Source organism: Anarrhichthys ocellatus, unplaced genomic scaffold (genome assembly GCF_004355925.1).
Source record: "Anarrhichthys ocellatus isolate YVR2014 unplaced genomic scaffold, GSC_Weel_1.0 scaffold8, whole genome shotgun sequence".
In the NCBI taxonomy this organism is placed as follows: Eukaryota; Metazoa; Chordata; class Actinopteri; order Perciformes; family Anarhichadidae; genus Anarrhichthys; species Anarrhichthys ocellatus.
This window is the reverse complement of record NW_022280038.1, coordinates 10,563,222-10,581,217: the sequence shown is the minus strand read 5'-3', so window position 1 is coordinate 10,581,217 and position 17,996 is coordinate 10,563,222. Positions and strand designations below refer to the sequence as shown.

Genomic DNA, 17,996 nt, shown 5'->3' with positions numbered 1-17,996 from the left:
GTGTGTGTGTGTGTGTGTGTGTGTGTGTGTGTGTGTGTGTGTGTGTGATGCATCCTCCATACTGTCTTCTGAGGTCCTTGTTTGCCTTGTCTGTTCCAGGAAGACTTATTCTGCTCTATGACCTCACCATGACACACACACACTCTACTGCTCTGTGATATTTAATTTCCTCCTACTTTTGCTGAGTTTTCTTTCTCAGCTACTTTAATTTAGGGGCTTTGGCACCTGTCATGCTAACGCCTCCAGAAAGTGTGTGTGTGTGTGTGTGTGTGTCTATAACACAGTCTGAATCCTGTAATTAGCTTGTGTTGTCACTGAGTTCAGGTTCTTCTTATACCCCCCCCCACACACAACACACAAACACTAAACTCCTCTCAGGAATCCATAGCCGGCTCAAACGAACCTTTGGAGGTTAGGCTGATGTGTGTGTGTGTGTGTGTGTGTGTGTGTGTGTGTGTGCGCGTGTGTGTGTTTGGGAGTTAGTGTCGTGCACATGCATGCACATGTGTGAGCATACAGTACATATTTGTGAGGACTCTGTTCACCCAGAGTGTCCAGAGGGTGTCTATAAAGAGGGAGACTGCAGCTGAGACCCCCCCCTTTTTTTAATAACTAACTAATGTTTTTCATAAGGCTGGTCTTCTACATTTCTTAGTGTCTGTAAACTGTATTTTTCTGTCTTTTATCCATTTCACAGCTTTTTCATAGTCAGTAAGATATAATATTCATACTCATCTGTTTAACAATCATATAAACTGTAAATCTATTTTCATTTAAACTTTTCTGCTGGCTGCAGTTACTTGACTGCACCACTAACGGCCACTACTTGTTTTCTAAAGAAAGAGAAGTTGACATAAAGCAGCAGCAGCAGACCCTGAATGACGCTGTGTTGTTCTCTGTGTCAGTGGTGTATCAGGGCATGAACATGACCGTCTGTTACCCCAGCGTGGGACAAGATGGCATCCAGAATGAGGGCAACGCTGTGGCCATAATTGGAGCTTTCATCATGTACTGCTGCGTCCTCTTCGCATGGTGAGTGGACTCTTTATCTTTCAAAATAAATAAATTATCTTACCTGATACAACATAATAAAATAATAAGAAAAACGTCACTGTTGTATTATGTGCCTGTTCAAATCTAATTCCCCTCCCGCAGTAATGAAGCTTCCTACCTGGCGGAAGTGTTCGGCCCGTTCTGGATGATTAAAGTTTACCGCTACGAGTTCCAGAAAGCCACCTGCTGCTTCTGCTGGCCCGAGGAAGAGGAAGGTCTGTGCTGACGCAGTTGACATTACGGGATTGTCTTTTTCGCCTCGTGTTCTCACAGCAATAAATAAAGAGGCCGGGAGAGCTCCACACGCTGCAAATAGACACAACACAAGCAAATTAAGAAGCTTTTTCACCAACACACATTTTACATCACATGCACAGCATTTAGACAAAGCACTGTAAGAAGCTCACAACAGAAGGGAAACTGTTTCCAGGGGGAACTTAAAAAGTGTTGCACACGGCTGGTTAGCAATTAGGTAAGCTGGTCATCCTTAAATGAACTAATCTCTAATTGGAGGACACTAATGCTAGTTCAATAACTTTGACTATTGCTCTATGAATTTGTTTAAATTGACAAGCTAATAAAAAGCTAAAGGCTAATGCTAGGCTATCTGCAATACTATGTGAACCAGGGCACCACCATGTTAAAATAAGCCATAAAAACTTAACATTTTAGGTGACCTAACAAAACCACTGACACAGCCAAGTTCAATTAACTATATTAGCCAAAAGCCATGGCAACAACAAGAGGCCCCAGCCGTGTGCGTCACTCTTTAGTGTCCCCTGGAAACAGTTTCCGTTGTGTGAGTTCTTGCAGCGCTTTTTTCTAAATGTTGCACATGTGTCGTCACGTTTGATGTTGTGAAGTCGATGGTTTGTTGTGTAGCCACGTTGGTGAAGATGTTTCTTCATTTGCTTGCTGAGCTCTCAGGGCCACCGTAAGAACAGGAGGTCCGGGATCAGCAATGTTCTGCATTCAGTTGGTATTTGTTTGCACAAAAATTTTACACTTTCCAGGCAATTCAAACTGTTTTTATTTACATTATTGTAATGTACAAGTTTCAACTTTACGTGAACTTACTTGGTTTGCAGATTGTTTCTGGAAAATACTGACTTTTATTAAAGAGATTTATTTGAGCCACCGTCCACTGGTCATTAGAGGGTTTCAAGAGCATGGGAATAGCTTTCTTTGAGTGTGTACTGTGTGTATTCAAAAACTTTCCACCACAAAACGGTATCATTAAACAGAATATAAAATCATGGATGGACAGCACATTTATAGTTGTTTTTCTTTTTTAGCTGAGGAGGAGTTTGTGATGGACGAAGAGAACAAAGGCTGTCAGAAGGTCTTTCACAACGAGACGCAGAGAGTGGCTTACAGCTACTTCTTCTTCCATTTCGTCTTCTTCTTGGCCTCGCTGTATGTCATGATGACCCTCACTAACTGGTTCAGGTTAGTTTACGACACCGACTTGTTTGTGTCCCATTTGAAACCAAAAGCCAACACACACTTATTTTGATTTGCATCCAACAAACATACTTATTTTAAGTCAAACCACAACGTTCTTTTCTAAACCTAACCAAGTAGTTTTGTTACCTAAGCATACGTTGGGTTTTTGTTTTGTTTCAATTTGCAACGTTAATTATTATTATTTTTGCACTTCTAGTAATTTATGGCAAAATCTACCAAATCATAAATTTTTCAATTAATTGTTTTATCACCTTGAGATATTGTTGGAAGGCTGTTGCTCTGTCAAGGGAAGGTGGTAATGAGATTCTAAAAGTCTTCAGCTCCATCCTCCTCATCCCAACAATTCTCCACTAGTTCCAGAGCACTTTATCTTTTTATTTAACCTTTAGTTTGACAGGATATTCCCATTCAGATTTTAAATAATTTTTCTGAGGTAGTCCTGGCCAAGACGGAAAAATACAAGTTTCACACAAAAAAGCACAAATAATAGACTGAAAAACAAAACAGTTAAGAGTTTAGAGTTGTTGTTGTTTGGTCTATAAAATGTCAGGAAATTGTGAAAAATGTCCACCACTCCAGACATTCAGTTTATGTCACAGAGGAGTAAAGAAACCAGAAATTATTCACTTTTAAGAAGCAGGAATTAGAGAATTTTAACTTTTTTTTTTCTTAAAAAATGACTCAGACCGATTAATTGATTATAGCAATAGTTTGTGATTATTGTAATAGATGACAACGAATTGATTAATCGATGCAACTCTTAAAAAGTTAAAGACAACATAAGAAATGTCACATGAAAGAGACGAGGAACAAACAAAATGGTCGTTTGTTTCCCCTGCTGCTAAACATTGTTGCCCTCCTCCAGCTACGAGTCAGCAGTGTTGGAGACCACCTTCACCCACGGCAGCTGGTCTACCTTCTGGGTGAAGATGTCGTCCTGCTGGGCCTGCGTCATCCTCTACCTCTGGCTGCTGCTGGGCCCTCTGTGCAGCTGCCAGTCAGAATCCAGACCTCGCCGCTCGCGCATCAAACGGCGTGCGGGATCCTCTCGCCACGTCTCCGTGACCGTCTGACGAGCTCTGTGAAAGGGGGGCGGACAGGACGCGATGTGGACGACAGGTCCCACGTGAATCGAGGTCACATGGGTCAAAGACTCGCGCTGCTGTGAGAAGGACCAATCAGAAGGCTCGATGCCCTGCTGATTTAAGAACTGGTTAAAGCCGTGACGTCACCGGCTTCACACCATGACTTTAAAACCACTGTGAGGACTCGACTGTGGTTTGGAAACACACTTAACAGTATGAATTGCCAAAGGGATCAGAAGGGGTGAACTCTCGCTCTGTGTAATGTTGGGCATTACAGTCAGTAGGTATGAAGATGGATACATTCATGAACTTTCATTGTAGTGGTGTATTTAATTGTTTTGCTATTTTTTAGACTGTTGATATTATAACAGGGAGTATTCTAGATATTTGCTTTAATATTGCATCAGAGGCTCACATCCCAGTTAATGTTTTCTTTCATAAAAGAAGAAAGAAAACAGAAAGCCCTGTTAGTCCTCCGATCTAAGACGGGCAGTCGATGGTTTCGATCATGAACAAATCTTTCTCAGAGTTGGAAACAGAACTGTGGGCTCATTGCATCGACTGTGTTGAGTTCATACATAATGTGGAGGCAAGAGATGCTCCAACGCCTCCACACATTTACCTCCGAGAGTTTTACAATCTGCACAACAAACGACATCCTCTGTCCTTGGATCCTAGCATTGGAACAAAAAAAAACCTTTTTAAACACGTGGTTGTTTAAAAAGGGTTTTAAATTGAAACAAAACAAAAACATACCAAAACTACTTTGTCAGGTTCACTAAAAACATAATGTTTTGGCTCAAAATAGGTACGTTTGTTACGTTATTTGAGTTACGGATGTGAATTAGAATAAGAGCACGTTGACTTTTGTGACACAAACAATGGTCTCCTGGGTGAAAGTCCTGTGTTTGTTTGAGCCTCCCATCCACCACAGACGTCCTCCCCAACACGGACCTCCTCAGACTACGATTAGAAACGTATTTGTGAACATATCGATGATGCAGTTTCGTTGTACGGGGACGTCATTTTTAGGAGACCAGGCTGCGACATCATACAGACATTTCATGACGATGAAATACATTTCAATTATCATCTCTAAGCAAATTACGTTTCCAAGAGTTACACTAGAAGCCTTCAAAAATGTGTTCAACATTTTGGGAAATGCGTAAAACCACAACCTGTTGATTTGTGTTTGCACACAGATTACACAGACGAGATATAACGTGCTAGTTTTTTTTACTTTTGAGGTGCAGCTCGATGTGTTTTTGAGCTTTGGACCTCATGTTTCCAGCTTTTATGCTAAGCTAAAGCTAATCAACTTCCAGCTAAAGCCCCATAAGAGATTGGCGTAGATCTTCTCAACTAACTCTCAACAAATAAACAAACAGGCGTATACCCCAATATGTCAAATGAATGTTTGATCATTTATTAAGGACTAATAAGCTCAGATGTAACTGCTGCAGTTTGAAATAATCTGCTGGAATGACAATGACTGGAACAGTCACACTGTAGTTTCATAATAATAATAATAGCATGAACTTTATTTCATTTAGTGCTAACAGTTACAATCCAGAGAATGTACAGACAGAAACAATTTAATTGCAACATCTCAGTCAATTAGGAACTTTGTCTTGTAATTTAACTGAGAAAATCTCCGAAATAAAAGGTGAATGAATGCCTCTTTCCAGCCACTTCCGTTGTGCGATTATTAGGAGTTCATCGAGATAAGCAGTGGAACACGTTATACCAGTACATAAGAGGAGGGCTCAGCGAGATGACGTAATTAAAACAGCACATTCAAACCTCAAACTTTGAAAAACGATGGAGAAAACGTGATGTATATATGATGTGTATATATATGTGGAGCAATGACCAGACTGTTTTTCGTCTCTTCAGCTTCATGTGCGCCATAATTTATTCGCTAAATCTGTTTCGGTTGCACTTTGTCAATTTTCTGCATTTCTTTTCTGATGCGCAAATTGAAAACGGTGCATGAAGACAGGTCGATGGAAACGCACCAACTGAGGCAAATTCAGAGTTGGTTCTCATTTCCAGCCTGAAGCCAAAGAAAGATTTGTTCATGTGTAGAAATATAAACCTAAAGTGTCCCGCGGGGTCACGAGGACAACAGATGTTTTCACGAGATGGACCTTTAAATGCTCAGAGACGGACAGACATTTTTGATGTTCTTTAAAGTTCTACACAAGACGTTTGTCGTATTTGGGCAAAAGATAATTTGCTTTTGAGGAACACGATGAATGCTCGCATTTTGTTGCTATATAGCTCCTCATTCACTTGATTCTTGTTTACATTTTTATTTTGTATGTGTTACTCTATTTTGAAAACTTAGAAAATTGAAACCAAGAGTGCTCAAAAAAAACAAAAAAACAACTAAAACTTCCAGAAGGGACAGAAGCTTTCTGTCTCATGCCTTCAGATGAAGTAGTCCCGTCTGCTGAGGCAACGTGATCTCACAGAAATATGGGAAATGACCACGACCTCCTAGAAGCAAAATACTTGGTGGTGGCATGTTATGTCCAAAATTAGGAGAGAAGTAGAGTCATTTTCTCATAGACTTCTATACAACCAGAGGAGTCGCCCCCTGGTGGACACTAGAGAGAATGCAGCTTTAACACATGAAGCTTTGGCTTCACTCTGCAGATCCGGAGGTTGCCTCCTTTAAGTCACTAGTTCTGAAGGTTCACGTGGATGCGTTTGATTTGTGTGTCCACCATAACAAAGGATCCTTAGTCAGTGAGTACGATAACTCACCTATTGAGATATGAAGTTACGTTTGTGACTGATTACGTATATTACTGAATTTGCGAACGTATTTGAAGCTGAACGAAGATATTTTTCCTTAAACTAACGAAGTGGTTTTGTTGTCCAAACGTGAAATAGTTTAAGTGATGCAGACACGTAATTTGAACACATTACGTTAAGAGGTCATAGTCATTCCACGGATTCCTGTGGGACCAGGTTGGCTGAGATGAACCGTGTTGTGAATCTAAAGATAGTCCCTTTCCTCCCACACGTTGATGTTGTGGAAACCTGAGACCGGTTTCTCCACTGAAGGGACTCTGAGCCGAGTGTCTGCGATGACTTCCTTATAATGATATTATATTATACGAGCAGCGATCTGGCTCAGTCATGAAATGAATACTTAGTTATATTATCTGTAGTTTAAATGTAGTGCTTCCTTTGTTGTAGATGTGAAGCTTTTTCTGTAAATACATTGTTTTCTTAAAAACGCTGCTGTTCTCCTGTCGGCTATGTTGGTTTTTGTGAAAGTTTATTATAAGTTTAAATACAAGAGTGGAACATTATTTTCATTCACTTTATGGACAAAATGTACAAAGACATTATTTTGGCACACGTAGATGAGGTTTGTTATATCAAATGCAAAACACAAGGCACAGAAATTAACGGACTATTCAACAGACTGCAAGTTTTCTCAAAACAATTATAGTCAAATTATACTTTAGTATACTTGTAGTTAATCAGTGCCACACAATAAAATACTGTATATTTCATAATCTCTTTCACGTAAAGTATCACAAAGCAGACCTGATTTAACACACTATAAAAAATTAATACCACAAAACAGACACTATGAAAGACGTTGAACAAGTGACTCACAAGTTAATGAGTTGTGGTTTAAGCTTATTATTTTTCATACATATAAAGCAATATGTTTTTATCTCGAGTTACACCTGAAAGAAAAACCCACCTCTAAATCCTGATGTTGAAACATGCAAATTGAACATTTAGCTGCAGTCACATGTCCCGTTTAGACGATGATAGGTGACATCACAGTTAGACTTGGTTAGAATTTAATTTAAAATGATTAGAAAAGAAGTAAGAATCTATTTTTACTTCATGCGACTGGATGAGCAGCGGGTTCAGGAGGTATATTTTCCCTGCTGATATTCCAAGTGTTTCCAATAGCAGTGTTTCCATTTTATTGTCAAACGGATATTAAGAGAAAGAAGCAAATCAGGCGTGTTTGCATCGTGACTCTGTTTACTGGCGGATTACATCCATGAGTAGCCTCCAGCGCCAACTTCTCACCAAACTACGCTGTAGCCGAGTTTATTCGCTCCAAACTAGTTGATGGAAATGTGCCTCATTTGCATTTCTTTATTGCGACATTTCAAAAGTAAAATAAGCTCGACACTAGAATGGAGACACGTCGAATGTTGCTCAACATAGAAACACTGGAGTCTCAGACATAATTTAAAGATACTTTAGGTTTAAGTTATGACCATCAGCTTCATCATGGCGGCTCTAGAAAGACGACCATGTGCTTTAGTATCTGGGTGAGTCTATGTTTCCCCAGAAATAAGCAGGAGACAAAGTCAAAATGATGTTTTATAGGAATGAAGTCGTTCTTAGTCTGCGTGTTTTTGGGTGGACTTTTCCTTTAAGTCTAAACACAAAAATACAATAATATAAAAACAAAAATGAAATGATAGCTGTGGAAAAACACAAAAAGGCCATTTCAGTCAATGTTCTTCTCTTTGGTACGTGTTTAAAGGTGGGCACAAGCATCCACCTAAAGTGCTCTATATGGTACAGTAAGCTGGCTTTTAAATAAACGTGGAGTCCTTTTGGTTTCTTAATGTGGCGAGTTTCAAATGAGGCTGAAACGGTAATTTTCTCCAGTGATGCCACTCGGATTCATCAGACCATCGACTACGGATCACATCTGGAGTGACGTTTGAAGGTCCAGAAATGAAACGCTGGAAGTGAATAAAGCTTCACGCACACACACACACACGCTCACACACACTCACTCACTCATCCCGTCCGTTCTGCAGGCTGTTTGGGTCCTCTGTTGCTGCAGAGTCTTTCGAGGGACAGCAGCAGTTCGTCCTCTCTGGGTCTGTACGGCACCACGTAGCTCTCCTCATCCAGCAGGATGCGGTTCAGCGTGCGCTCATAGTTAATGTGGCGACGGACCATCAGTATATACTGCTTCCCCTCCTCCAGGCGGGGGCAGTCGCACACATTTGGGACCCACAGGAACTCTCGGTGCTCCAGGCGGAAGCCGTTTCGGTAGGTGTGGATGATCTGGACGTCGTAGCGCGTCTCCTCGCCTCTGTACAGCTTCCCGAGGACTCGGCCCCGGAAAACTGACAGGAAACAGAAAAGAGTTCAATCAAATGTTCAAGAGATACGATAAAGTTAGCATCCTGTCGCTTTTAGGCTCAGACTCACCAAAGTCCTTCTGGCAATACTGTCTCTGGCGTTCCCTTCGACCTTTAACCCGCCGACATTTCCCACAATGCCCTGCAGAGTAAACCGAGCAGAAACAAGCTCACAAATAAACAACTTAAAAATTACTTTTTGAGAAATACGCATGTTTGCTTTCTTAATGGGAGTTGTATGACGCGGATGGCTTATCGGCTCGTGGGTGGCTGGTCTTAGCTTGTTGGGGGATGGGGCGGGTGGAGTTGGGGAAACGGTGAACATACTTCCAGGTGGAGGCTGAGGCAGGAGGTTTCTGTGGTTCTCCTCCCGCTCCAGACGGGGCAGGATGGGCTGGTGAGGGGGCTGGCGGCGGTTGTGGTGTGGAGATTGGTGGGGCGGCTTCACAGGCCTTAAAACTAGTGAGACACAAATCGCACACACACACACACACACACACACACACACAGTGTTGTCAACAATGTTGTAAACAGGTGCTTCTCTTTAGAGTAAGAGAATTTTGTGATTTAATTTGTTTAATTTCTATAAAATTATTTTGTTATGTTTGAACATTTTTGACTTTAGCCACTTGGATATTAAAAGACACTGTTTTGAGACAAATTGATGTATTTCAGTGTCACTAGCAGCAATGCAACATGCACACTGGTCTTAAAGACTTTCTCACCAACATCCACAATTTAGATTTTTTAATCGAGTTTACAATCAACCACATTTTGTGTAACAGTGACTAACTCTAAACCCTCAAAACTAGTTAAAATAATATCTTTGCCACTTTGTAAAAGTCATGTAATAAGCCCCGCCCCTCGTATACATTTGGATAATATTTCTAGTGCAGTTAGTGACAGTGTGGGCTCCGCTGTGACGTAGCTCGGAGGGCTGGACGCAGCGGCAGAGGGGGCAAATTAATGATGCGTGTTTGCATACTGCGCTGGATCAAAACTGACCCCAGAATCAAGTAGAAAACATATTTGCTGTTGCGTATCATCTTAAAATATATCAGTTATTTTGGCCCTGTTTGATCTATTGTTCTGTGTTGCACAATAGATAAGAAAAAACTGGAAATCATTTTTCAAATATTTTGGTGAGAAACAGCAGACTTCTCTCAAAATGTGGTGATGAGGTTTGTCACAAAAAGATAAAATACATAATCCAGCATACAGTTCCAGATCACTGTGACCTCATCATATCCTGCCCAACAACAGAAATCATGACCAGACTCAGCGACTGGAAAGTTCATCTTGTTACCCAACAAACAAATGAACACACTATTTCTGGCAACATCAAGAGTCAGATTGTGTTTGGCACAAATCCATCAGTTGGAAAATGTTTCCAGAGCAGCTACTCAGATTTATTTTAAGTCCTCAGGCTGGTTGCAGATTTCCATGTGAATGTGAGTGTTTAAGGAGGAATTCCGACCATGTGTACTGCAGGTTTATCATGACAGATAAACCAGCTGCATTCCTCAGCATGTAGATAAACTCTTTTAAATCCACTGTGACCTAAAGACAGACAGGTGTTTCCGCTTATTGTGCCCGATCGGCTGTCCACTCAGGGCTTTGTGGTCGGACAGCGATTGATTGACGGTCACCTCGTTATCCTGTTAGTTCGCTGCACCTGTTAGCTCCTTCTGATTTGCGCATGACAGGAAACACCTGTGAGGGTGTGCAGGGATTTCACTTTGATCAATATAAGTGTGTTTGAAACATAATGCTGATGGAAAATTCACAATATCACAATGCTGCAGACAGTCTGTTCATGTAACGGCAATAAAAGACTGTTACAGGAGTTCACACTGAAATTAAAGTTAAGTCATCTTCTACTTAAGCCGTGTCAGCTGAAACTCCATCAAAGGTTGAAGGAACACCAAAAGTTAATCTGAGAATTGCTATCTCAGCCTGATCCCAGACTACACATGAAAACAGATATAAGATCTGATAAAACGCTGCAGCTGCTCCTGCTGCTTCATCTAAGAGCTTTTCAAAGTATCCAAAGATCCAATACTTATTTCATTACCTCCTAATATTTTCCACAGTCACAAAGTTCTGGCAGACTGACTGATGGGATGTTGTGGACCAAAGCCTGTGAGGAACACCTTAAATATATTATGTTAAAGCAATCTATAATTCACATTATCTGACAAAAGAAAAAGAGACTTTTGTAGCTAGTGCTGCTCGCTACTTTTATTGGAACATAGTTGGCAACACTGGGCTAGGTTTTCAGTTGAATACGTTTTAATATCTAGCGTACTCTTGCTGGTTTCTCCCATAGACTCGTGGCGTCACCCATTGGTTTGTTTTTGGTCGTTGCCATCTTGGTTTTTTGCAACCAGAAAAGAAACAAGAGGGTGGAGCTAAGTACAACCAAATGCTGAATAAGACATTTTTAGGCGACCAAAATGTTACATTAACTTCCATGAAGTGAAAACACACCGTGAAAGGATTAAAGTTGTAAGAAAAAAAACACGGAAAAATGTCAGACCGGACAACGCAGTAGTAGCTACCTGTCAATCACAGTAAGCCCCGCCCTAAAGCATCCCCTGCTTTATGGTCTGTTTGATAATACAACTAATGTCTGTCTGTCAGGTCTTCCCAACTTCAATGGAGTGTTGACTGACATGAGGATTAGTAGATAATGTATAAAGTTCAGGATTTTTGGGGTGAGTTTTTCCTTTAAACTCATGCTTTAATCATCTGTATGAATATATTTAAGGGTGATTAAATGAAGCTGGAGGCTGGACTTACACCAATGGGGTCGGGTGGTGACGGGGGGAGGCCTGGTGGTGGTGGTGGTGGTGGTGGTAGTGGTGGTAGTGGTGGGTTGATCCCAGGGAAGGTAGTTGGCAGTGTGGTGAGCTTGACGCAGTGGACTCCTCCCATGGTGGAGGGCGTATTGGCCTGGTGGCAGCCAGTACTCATACTCGATGCCTGGGTTCCTGTCTGTTGCCAGCACCTGCACACAAGGACAGCATGGAAACATCAAGACTGGCCTGGAAAGGTTTTGAATCTTTTTCTTTGGTATTCATCTGCCTTCATAATTTATTTCAAAGTGCAGCATTCAGGGTATTTGTAACTATTTTAAATGATAGTGAAGCATTTGTGGTGTTGCTTTTGCATTGCTGAGCGTCCCGCGTTTTTCCGCTTAATGCGCCTCACATTTAAAAAAAAAATTCAACTCATAGTTGAAAAGCGCTCTACGTCAACACGTTTTTTTTCTGACTGTGGTGACATTTGCAGACCCAGATCCGGCTTCACCTGCAGCCTTGGACCTCCAGGAGCAGAGCTTCTCCTCTCTGGGAGCCAACACCGACACCACGCTGCTGGAGACCCAGGACGTATACATGGACCCGCTGGAGGGAAGGGAGGCACGGGAGAACCAGAACCAGGACTGAGAGAAGACTGTCAGACCCTGCTGCAGTAGAATGAGAGGTTTTCTAAAGGGACTCTGGTGCTCAGAAACATTACCTCTTTAGTCCACAGGGGCCGCAAAAAATCAACGCAAAATAAAAGTTCCTTGTAGTGAATTTGCTGTTATCCGATTTGACAAAATCTAAAGAATTTTCTTCGTGCTCACTGAAACTTTTTGGGAGGACTGGTCCAGGTGTAATCCTAAAGATAAATGGGGGGATTATTGAAAAGGCATGGCGACTGAATGCATGACAATTTTTCCTTATGCCTTACAAAGCCTGAGATAAAGGCCGTCTTAACCCGAGGGTTAACCCTTAAACCTTACATTTAGGTTTACAAGAGTACTAGGACACATTATAGGCAATAGTGAAATGCTAAATGCTAAGCAGAATAAGTAAGAGAGTAGAATGTGTTTAGACACGTAAAGAGATTTGCAGCTCCTGAGACCAGATGATGACCAAACTGTCCTGCACCAGTATCTTGGAGCTCTTACCATTAAATGGAGGTCTTCCTTGGTCGGTCCTGGAACCTCGAAGCTCTCCCAGGTGTCTGCCGAGCGCCGGTACAGCAGCTTCGTCCCGGCAACATTGTACTCGCCTGGAATGTTGATCTTCCAATTACCGTTGATCACAAACTGTGAGCGACCGTTCTGGAGGGCTGGACGAGGGACGAAGGTAATGAGAAGGAAGGAAGGAAGTTTGGTGTTATTCAGGAGTCAAATATTTCTAATTGAGTCTACGCTAAGCCCCGCTCCCACTGCTACTCCATGAAGCTACCATGGAGCCCACACTGTCACTAACTGCACTCCCTAAATGAATATTATCATAGACTGTATTTAAGAATGGACGTAGTCGTCGTGACGTCCCCCATTGGTTTGTGGATGGCTGTTTTGAAGCCTCGGGTTCGGGGATTTCGCTGTCGCCATCTTGGCTTTATGCAACCAGTGAACGGAAGTATCCATATTTGGAATGCGGAGGAGTAGCCTAATCTGCTTTATGGTCTGTTTGACTCTAAATGGACCATAACGTACTAAATGAACATCATGCTGTATTGAAGAAGACTTGAAACTAGAGATTGAGACCATAAACTCATGTTTACAATGTTTACTGAGGTAATAAATCAAGAGAGAAGTAGAGTCATCTTCTCATAGACTTCTATACAACCAGAGGAGTCACCCCCTGGTGGACACTAGAGAGAATGCAGCTTTAAGACATGAAGCTTTGGCTTCACTTGTCAGAAATGGAGGTTGTCGCCTGGTAGAAACGGAATGTTTTAGAAACGTATATTTTAACGTTTGACGATTTCCAAATCCACTAAACCCGCCTGAACATGAAGAACATGAAGAACATCTGAAACCATCGAGTCTGTGGAGCAGAGACGGATAGTTGTCGGACGCTGGTTGGAGCTTGATGATGCTACGCTCTGATTGTCCATTCTGCCTTTGAGGGGCGGGACTTAGCAAAGGGTCAATTATCTCTCCATATAAGAGGGCCGTGTTGAGGTAAAGGCAGGCTGTCAGAAACAGAAATATGCCAGCTGGCTATATATGGCAGCTGTCTCTCCTCAGTGGTGGAAGAGGGATTTTCCATGACATGAAATGGAAACAAGTACCTTCACCTGCCTCGCCCCAGTGGTCAGATAAAGCCTTTATGAGTTTTTTCAAGACCACAGTGTGAGCCATTTTGGAGGGGGCTGTTTTATTTTGGTCCCATAAACAAGGATGAGAATAGATGTCCTTGGTTATTATGCTGCCTGGAAAACTCCCACAGCAGGACCAGAGACCAGATGGGACTGCTGAGCCTCTCCTGTCTCCGGGGAGAGGAAGTTATTGCAAGTAGGAGCTACTTTAACTGCCTGATTTACACTGCAGCCATAGAGCCAGTGACGCAAAGTGAGTCTTCTTGCAGAAAGCTGAAACTGATAAGCAGCAGGCCAGGAGTCCCGTGTGGGACTCAGGCTGTATCTTACCTAGATAGTTCCTGCTGTTATCGGTGACTCGGATGTGGGTGGCTCCAGCTGGTATCATGGCCACTTCGTTGTATCCAAAAGGTCCGCCTGGCAAAAAGACACACTCAGTTAGAGGGTTGGTTTTAATATTAGTTTCCCTTTCTTTCTTTTTTTTAACTACTTCAAATGATTAAAGGAAACGTCCGTTTTTGAAAGTGAGGCCAAGAAAGAGAAAAAGCCTCAGATGGCTTTTAAAGTCGAGCTACTTGAAGTTGTTTTAATCTAAACAAAGGAGAACATTACAAGTTAGTATCAAACAATCACTTAAGACCGTCTGTTGCATTGTCGAGATAGTTCCGGATTCACCCACGTTTACACTGGGATGTGATCTAAAGCAACTGAGGCCGTAGTTACACTTGTCTTATCAATGGGACTTTTGAGATCGGATGCACCAGATTGGAACTCAGCTGTGTTCGTATATGTGTGCAACCTGCCTGATTGGATCGAAGGAGCGGCTGTAAAACTGCTGATAAACACATTTCATTTCCTGTACATTCTTCACGATAAAAGGTCGTTTTGCTCACTCTTCCTACTTGCAGTAGACTTATTTTATTGAAAAAAATAGCAGCTAATAAAGATCTGCTAATTTGGTGAATAACACTAAAAGTCACCCATTATTTTGTTATTTAAAAGTTTTTATCTTGAAGCAGCAGAATCAGGAAATGTTCAACGTTCACAATGAAAGTACCTTTTAAAAGCTTTGCTTTAGTTTGAAAGCATTGGACTCCATTGCACAGCTATTTCCAGTTGAGTGCTCACGTTTGATACGATCGTAATGACTGTGATCATTGTGACAGCGACAGTTATTATGACTACAGGTGATGAAACTTCAAAAACAAGTGAAAGTGAAATCTCAAAACACACCTGCAATTACATATGATCACCATTGGTGCCGCCAAAGAGAACAAAAAAGAAATCAAGATTGTAACTTTAACTAAATCCACAATAACAAGACCAAGCTAAAGGCAAAGTACTGTTATATTCCTTCAAAAATCAAATCCACTGGTGTCCACATGGAACGCTTTATTTTGCACAACATAAACTAATCATGGCGTCACGTGAGGAGGTTAACACAGTGTTCATGTCAACGTCACGGCAGGACAAGCAGCTGTTGCGACCAGCTCTATCAGCTTCTCTAAAAAAATGTAAAGACATCTTTTGTTCAAAATTAGTACAAACTTCCACCGAGCAGATACAGAAATTTGAAAGCACAATTCAATGTGATGTTTCCTGTAAAACAAGGCTCACTGTCACCTCTGAAGAAACGTCTTACTGAAAGAGCACTTTTGAATGAATATTTAAGTTTTTTTTATGGTCTCTTCAACTGAGTGAACATGACCTTTGAAATAGTGTCGCCTCGATGCAGTAGACGCAAACAGACGAGTCTGCTCATTGAGCCCGACCTGCAGCACGTGGTGGGTATTAATTAGTTATTAATTATTTTTAAAAATCCTCGGTATTAATGAATAACTCCAACAACAGCTGCGCGTCTCTACACATTTAACTGTTCCATTATTAATGCTCTGTGGTTTGAGAAGTGCAGCCACTTGAAACTAACTAGATGGCTGCAGGCCTTCACTTTGTACCATGCGCTGTGTGTTCTGGCTTCTTCTCTGAACAGCACACTAAATCATCATCATCTGACATTTTTTCATCAATCAGTAACTGATATGTAATCAGTAACTGATCAGACAATCTTGCCAAACAGACACATTGATCGTCTGTCATTATAAAAACTAAAATCAGTAATGATTAACTATCATTAAACTTTACAGGATCGGTTTTACGTGCACAAAGACAGACAATCTATGAACGAGCTGAAACACAATCATCCATCACAGAGTGATATTTCTCCTCTGGGACCGCTCTGTGGTCCCCCCCCCTTCATTCATTACAGCGGGTAACTTTGGTTGGCCCTGGTTACCTCAGAGAGGAACTATTCACAAGGTTCATCTGCGGGCCTTTAGCGACATGAAGACGTAGCGCTGCCATTGAGGAAGCGTCAGAGTTAAGAGCTCGAGGCTGTCAGTGTTTGACCTTGTGAGGAGAGATTTTTGTGCATCGGTCCTCCGTCCGTTGGGAAACGCAGCTGCAGGAGAAAAGAAAACAAACCACCCAAGGTCTGTGGAGTCGCCCAAACAAAGCGGCCTTTATCAGCCTGTTTTCCCTTTTGCTCAAGTCTGAGTCATTATGGCCGGCACTCTGCCTACACACAGCTGTGTGAGGAAGCCTCTGTTACGGAGCCGGGGCTCTTGAGCCAAGTCGCCCGCCTGAGGTGTCGGGAACTTTCCGTTCTGTGTGTGAACCGTGTGTGTGTTAAAGCCATAGACTCGTGACGTCACCCATTGGTTTGTGGCCTGCCGGTTTGAAGTGACAGAAGCCTTGAGTTCGGCGATTTCGTCATCGCCACGTTGTTTTTTGCAACCAATGAAAAGAAGTGACCATATTTGAAATACAGAGGAATGACGGAGAGACGCCGTATACGGGTCTGGTAGCGGCAGCGGCCTGTCAATCACAGTTAGCCCTGCCCTTCAAAAGGTTTTGAAGCAAGGGACCAATGTTTTTAAATGTCTGAATATATTGTTGACTATGTTGATGTTTCTGCACAGGATCTCTCCTCGCCTCCTAATGCAGATTACAGAGCACACAACAGGAAAATCAAGACGATCATGGGTTCGATTCCCCCCTTCAGACCATGGTCAGCAAGGCCCAGATTTATCCTTTGTTGTGAGGTAAGTTAGTGTTTTTTACATCCCACAATCTGGTCGGGAGTCCATCATGGCCGTACCAATTTCAGATCGCAAATATTAAACATGTTCAATATTTACATACATATCCTGTTGTGAGGGGGAACAGCCAGGGACGATTTCAACACATTTTGTCATCAGAAAAATGATCTAATCATGTGGTGGTTGAATACAATTTCAACAATTTATAAGAAAATATATAAAAATCACTTTGTAAACTCTGATTTTAAAGGTGCTGTAAAAATAAAGTTATTATTATATTCCGTCTTCTTTAAATAATGTTCTTTTTGAACAGAAAACCTTCCTCCCAACATGTGCGATGTGAGCAGTCTGTACCAGTGCAGGGAGGAAATGTTTTGCAGGGATCGAGCCAAGAGTGTGAACACTGTGTTCTTCCTGAAATCTCAACGGCTGTAAGTTTGGAGGACGTGTTGTTAAGCTGAAGTTCTTCCTGGACGGCGGCCAACGGGTTTTGTTTGGCAAAAAAACGGTTACCATGGTTAACTCTCATTCCGGCAGAGAACAATGACCTCTTGGCCGAACTCGAATGACTAACATCATTATGGAAATATCCCCCAGACCGCACTGGATCTGAAGCTGCTGATTCCTGGTGGAGATAATATGATCCTACCTGCCTCCAGACCGTTGCTCTGGTACACGCTCTTGTGGTGCAGGCAGGTGGTGTTTAGTCCTCCGCACACCATGCAAGCGTCCTCCTGCTGCTTTGAGCCAAAGATGGAGTCACAGCCGGGCTTCTGCATGACACACACACACACACACACACACACACACACACACACACACACACAAATGTTCAGGGACACAGTTTGATCTGGTTGGTTTGCTGTGCTGAAACTTGTTTCTCTGACAGTGTGTTGACTTTGCGCACATTTCCCGTCGAGGGCCGCAGCAACTTCCAACCTTTCTATTTGTTTTCGGCTCTGCCGTACAGTCACCTCGAAACCTTCTGCCATGATTCAACTCACTCCACCTTCTCTTATTTGCTTCTCCCTGTCATTTTC

The 17,996-nt window shown here is 42.1% G+C and overlaps 2 protein-coding genes across 2 annotated transcripts in view; one reads left to right on the top strand and one right to left on the bottom strand.

Moving 5' to 3' along the window:
* Positions 1-6,855, top strand: part of serinc4 (serine incorporator 4) — a 25,791-nt gene extending 18,936 nt beyond the window's left edge. Inside the window, exons 8-11 of the mRNA XM_031848333.1 lie at positions 906-1,032; positions 1,156-1,268; positions 2,349-2,502; positions 3,386-6,855. Coding sequence (XP_031704193.1) covers positions 906-1,032; positions 1,156-1,268; positions 2,349-2,502; positions 3,386-3,593 — 602 coding nt within the window. The 3' untranslated portion in view covers positions 3,594-6,855. The remainder of the gene's footprint in view (positions 1-905; positions 1,033-1,155; positions 1,269-2,348; positions 2,503-3,385) is intronic.
* Positions 6,856-7,581: 726 nt separating this feature from the next.
* Positions 7,582-17,777, bottom strand: adamtsl5 (ADAMTS like 5). Its single transcript, XM_031848334.1, has 7 exons — positions 17,606-17,777; positions 14,189-14,275; positions 12,714-12,877; positions 11,558-11,765; positions 9,083-9,214; positions 8,826-8,897; positions 7,582-8,740 (listed from the first exon to the last, which is right to left on the bottom strand). The coding sequence occupies exons 1-7, from the start codon at positions 17,733-17,735 to the stop codon at positions 8,406-8,408; spliced, it is 1,128 nt and encodes a 375-aa protein (XP_031704194.1). The 5' UTR covers positions 17,736-17,777; the 3' UTR covers positions 7,582-8,405.
* Positions 17,778-17,996: the final 219 nt, after the last annotated feature.

Bases quoted from the DNA above. Each gene is read 5' to 3' on its own strand.
- adamtsl5 (XM_031848334.1), bottom strand. From the start codon at position 17,735: ATGCAGAAGCCCGGCTGTGACTCCATCTTTGGCTCAAAGCAGCAGGAG. The intron at 12,878-14,188 runs GTAAGATACAGC...TCCCTCGTCCAG, and splicing joins TAACAGCAGGAACTATCTAG to CCCTCCAGAACGGTCGCTCA. The intron at 8,898-9,082 runs GTATGTTCACCG...TTTACTCTGCAG, and splicing joins GCCTCAGCCTCCACCTGGAA to GGCATTGTGGGAAATGTCGG.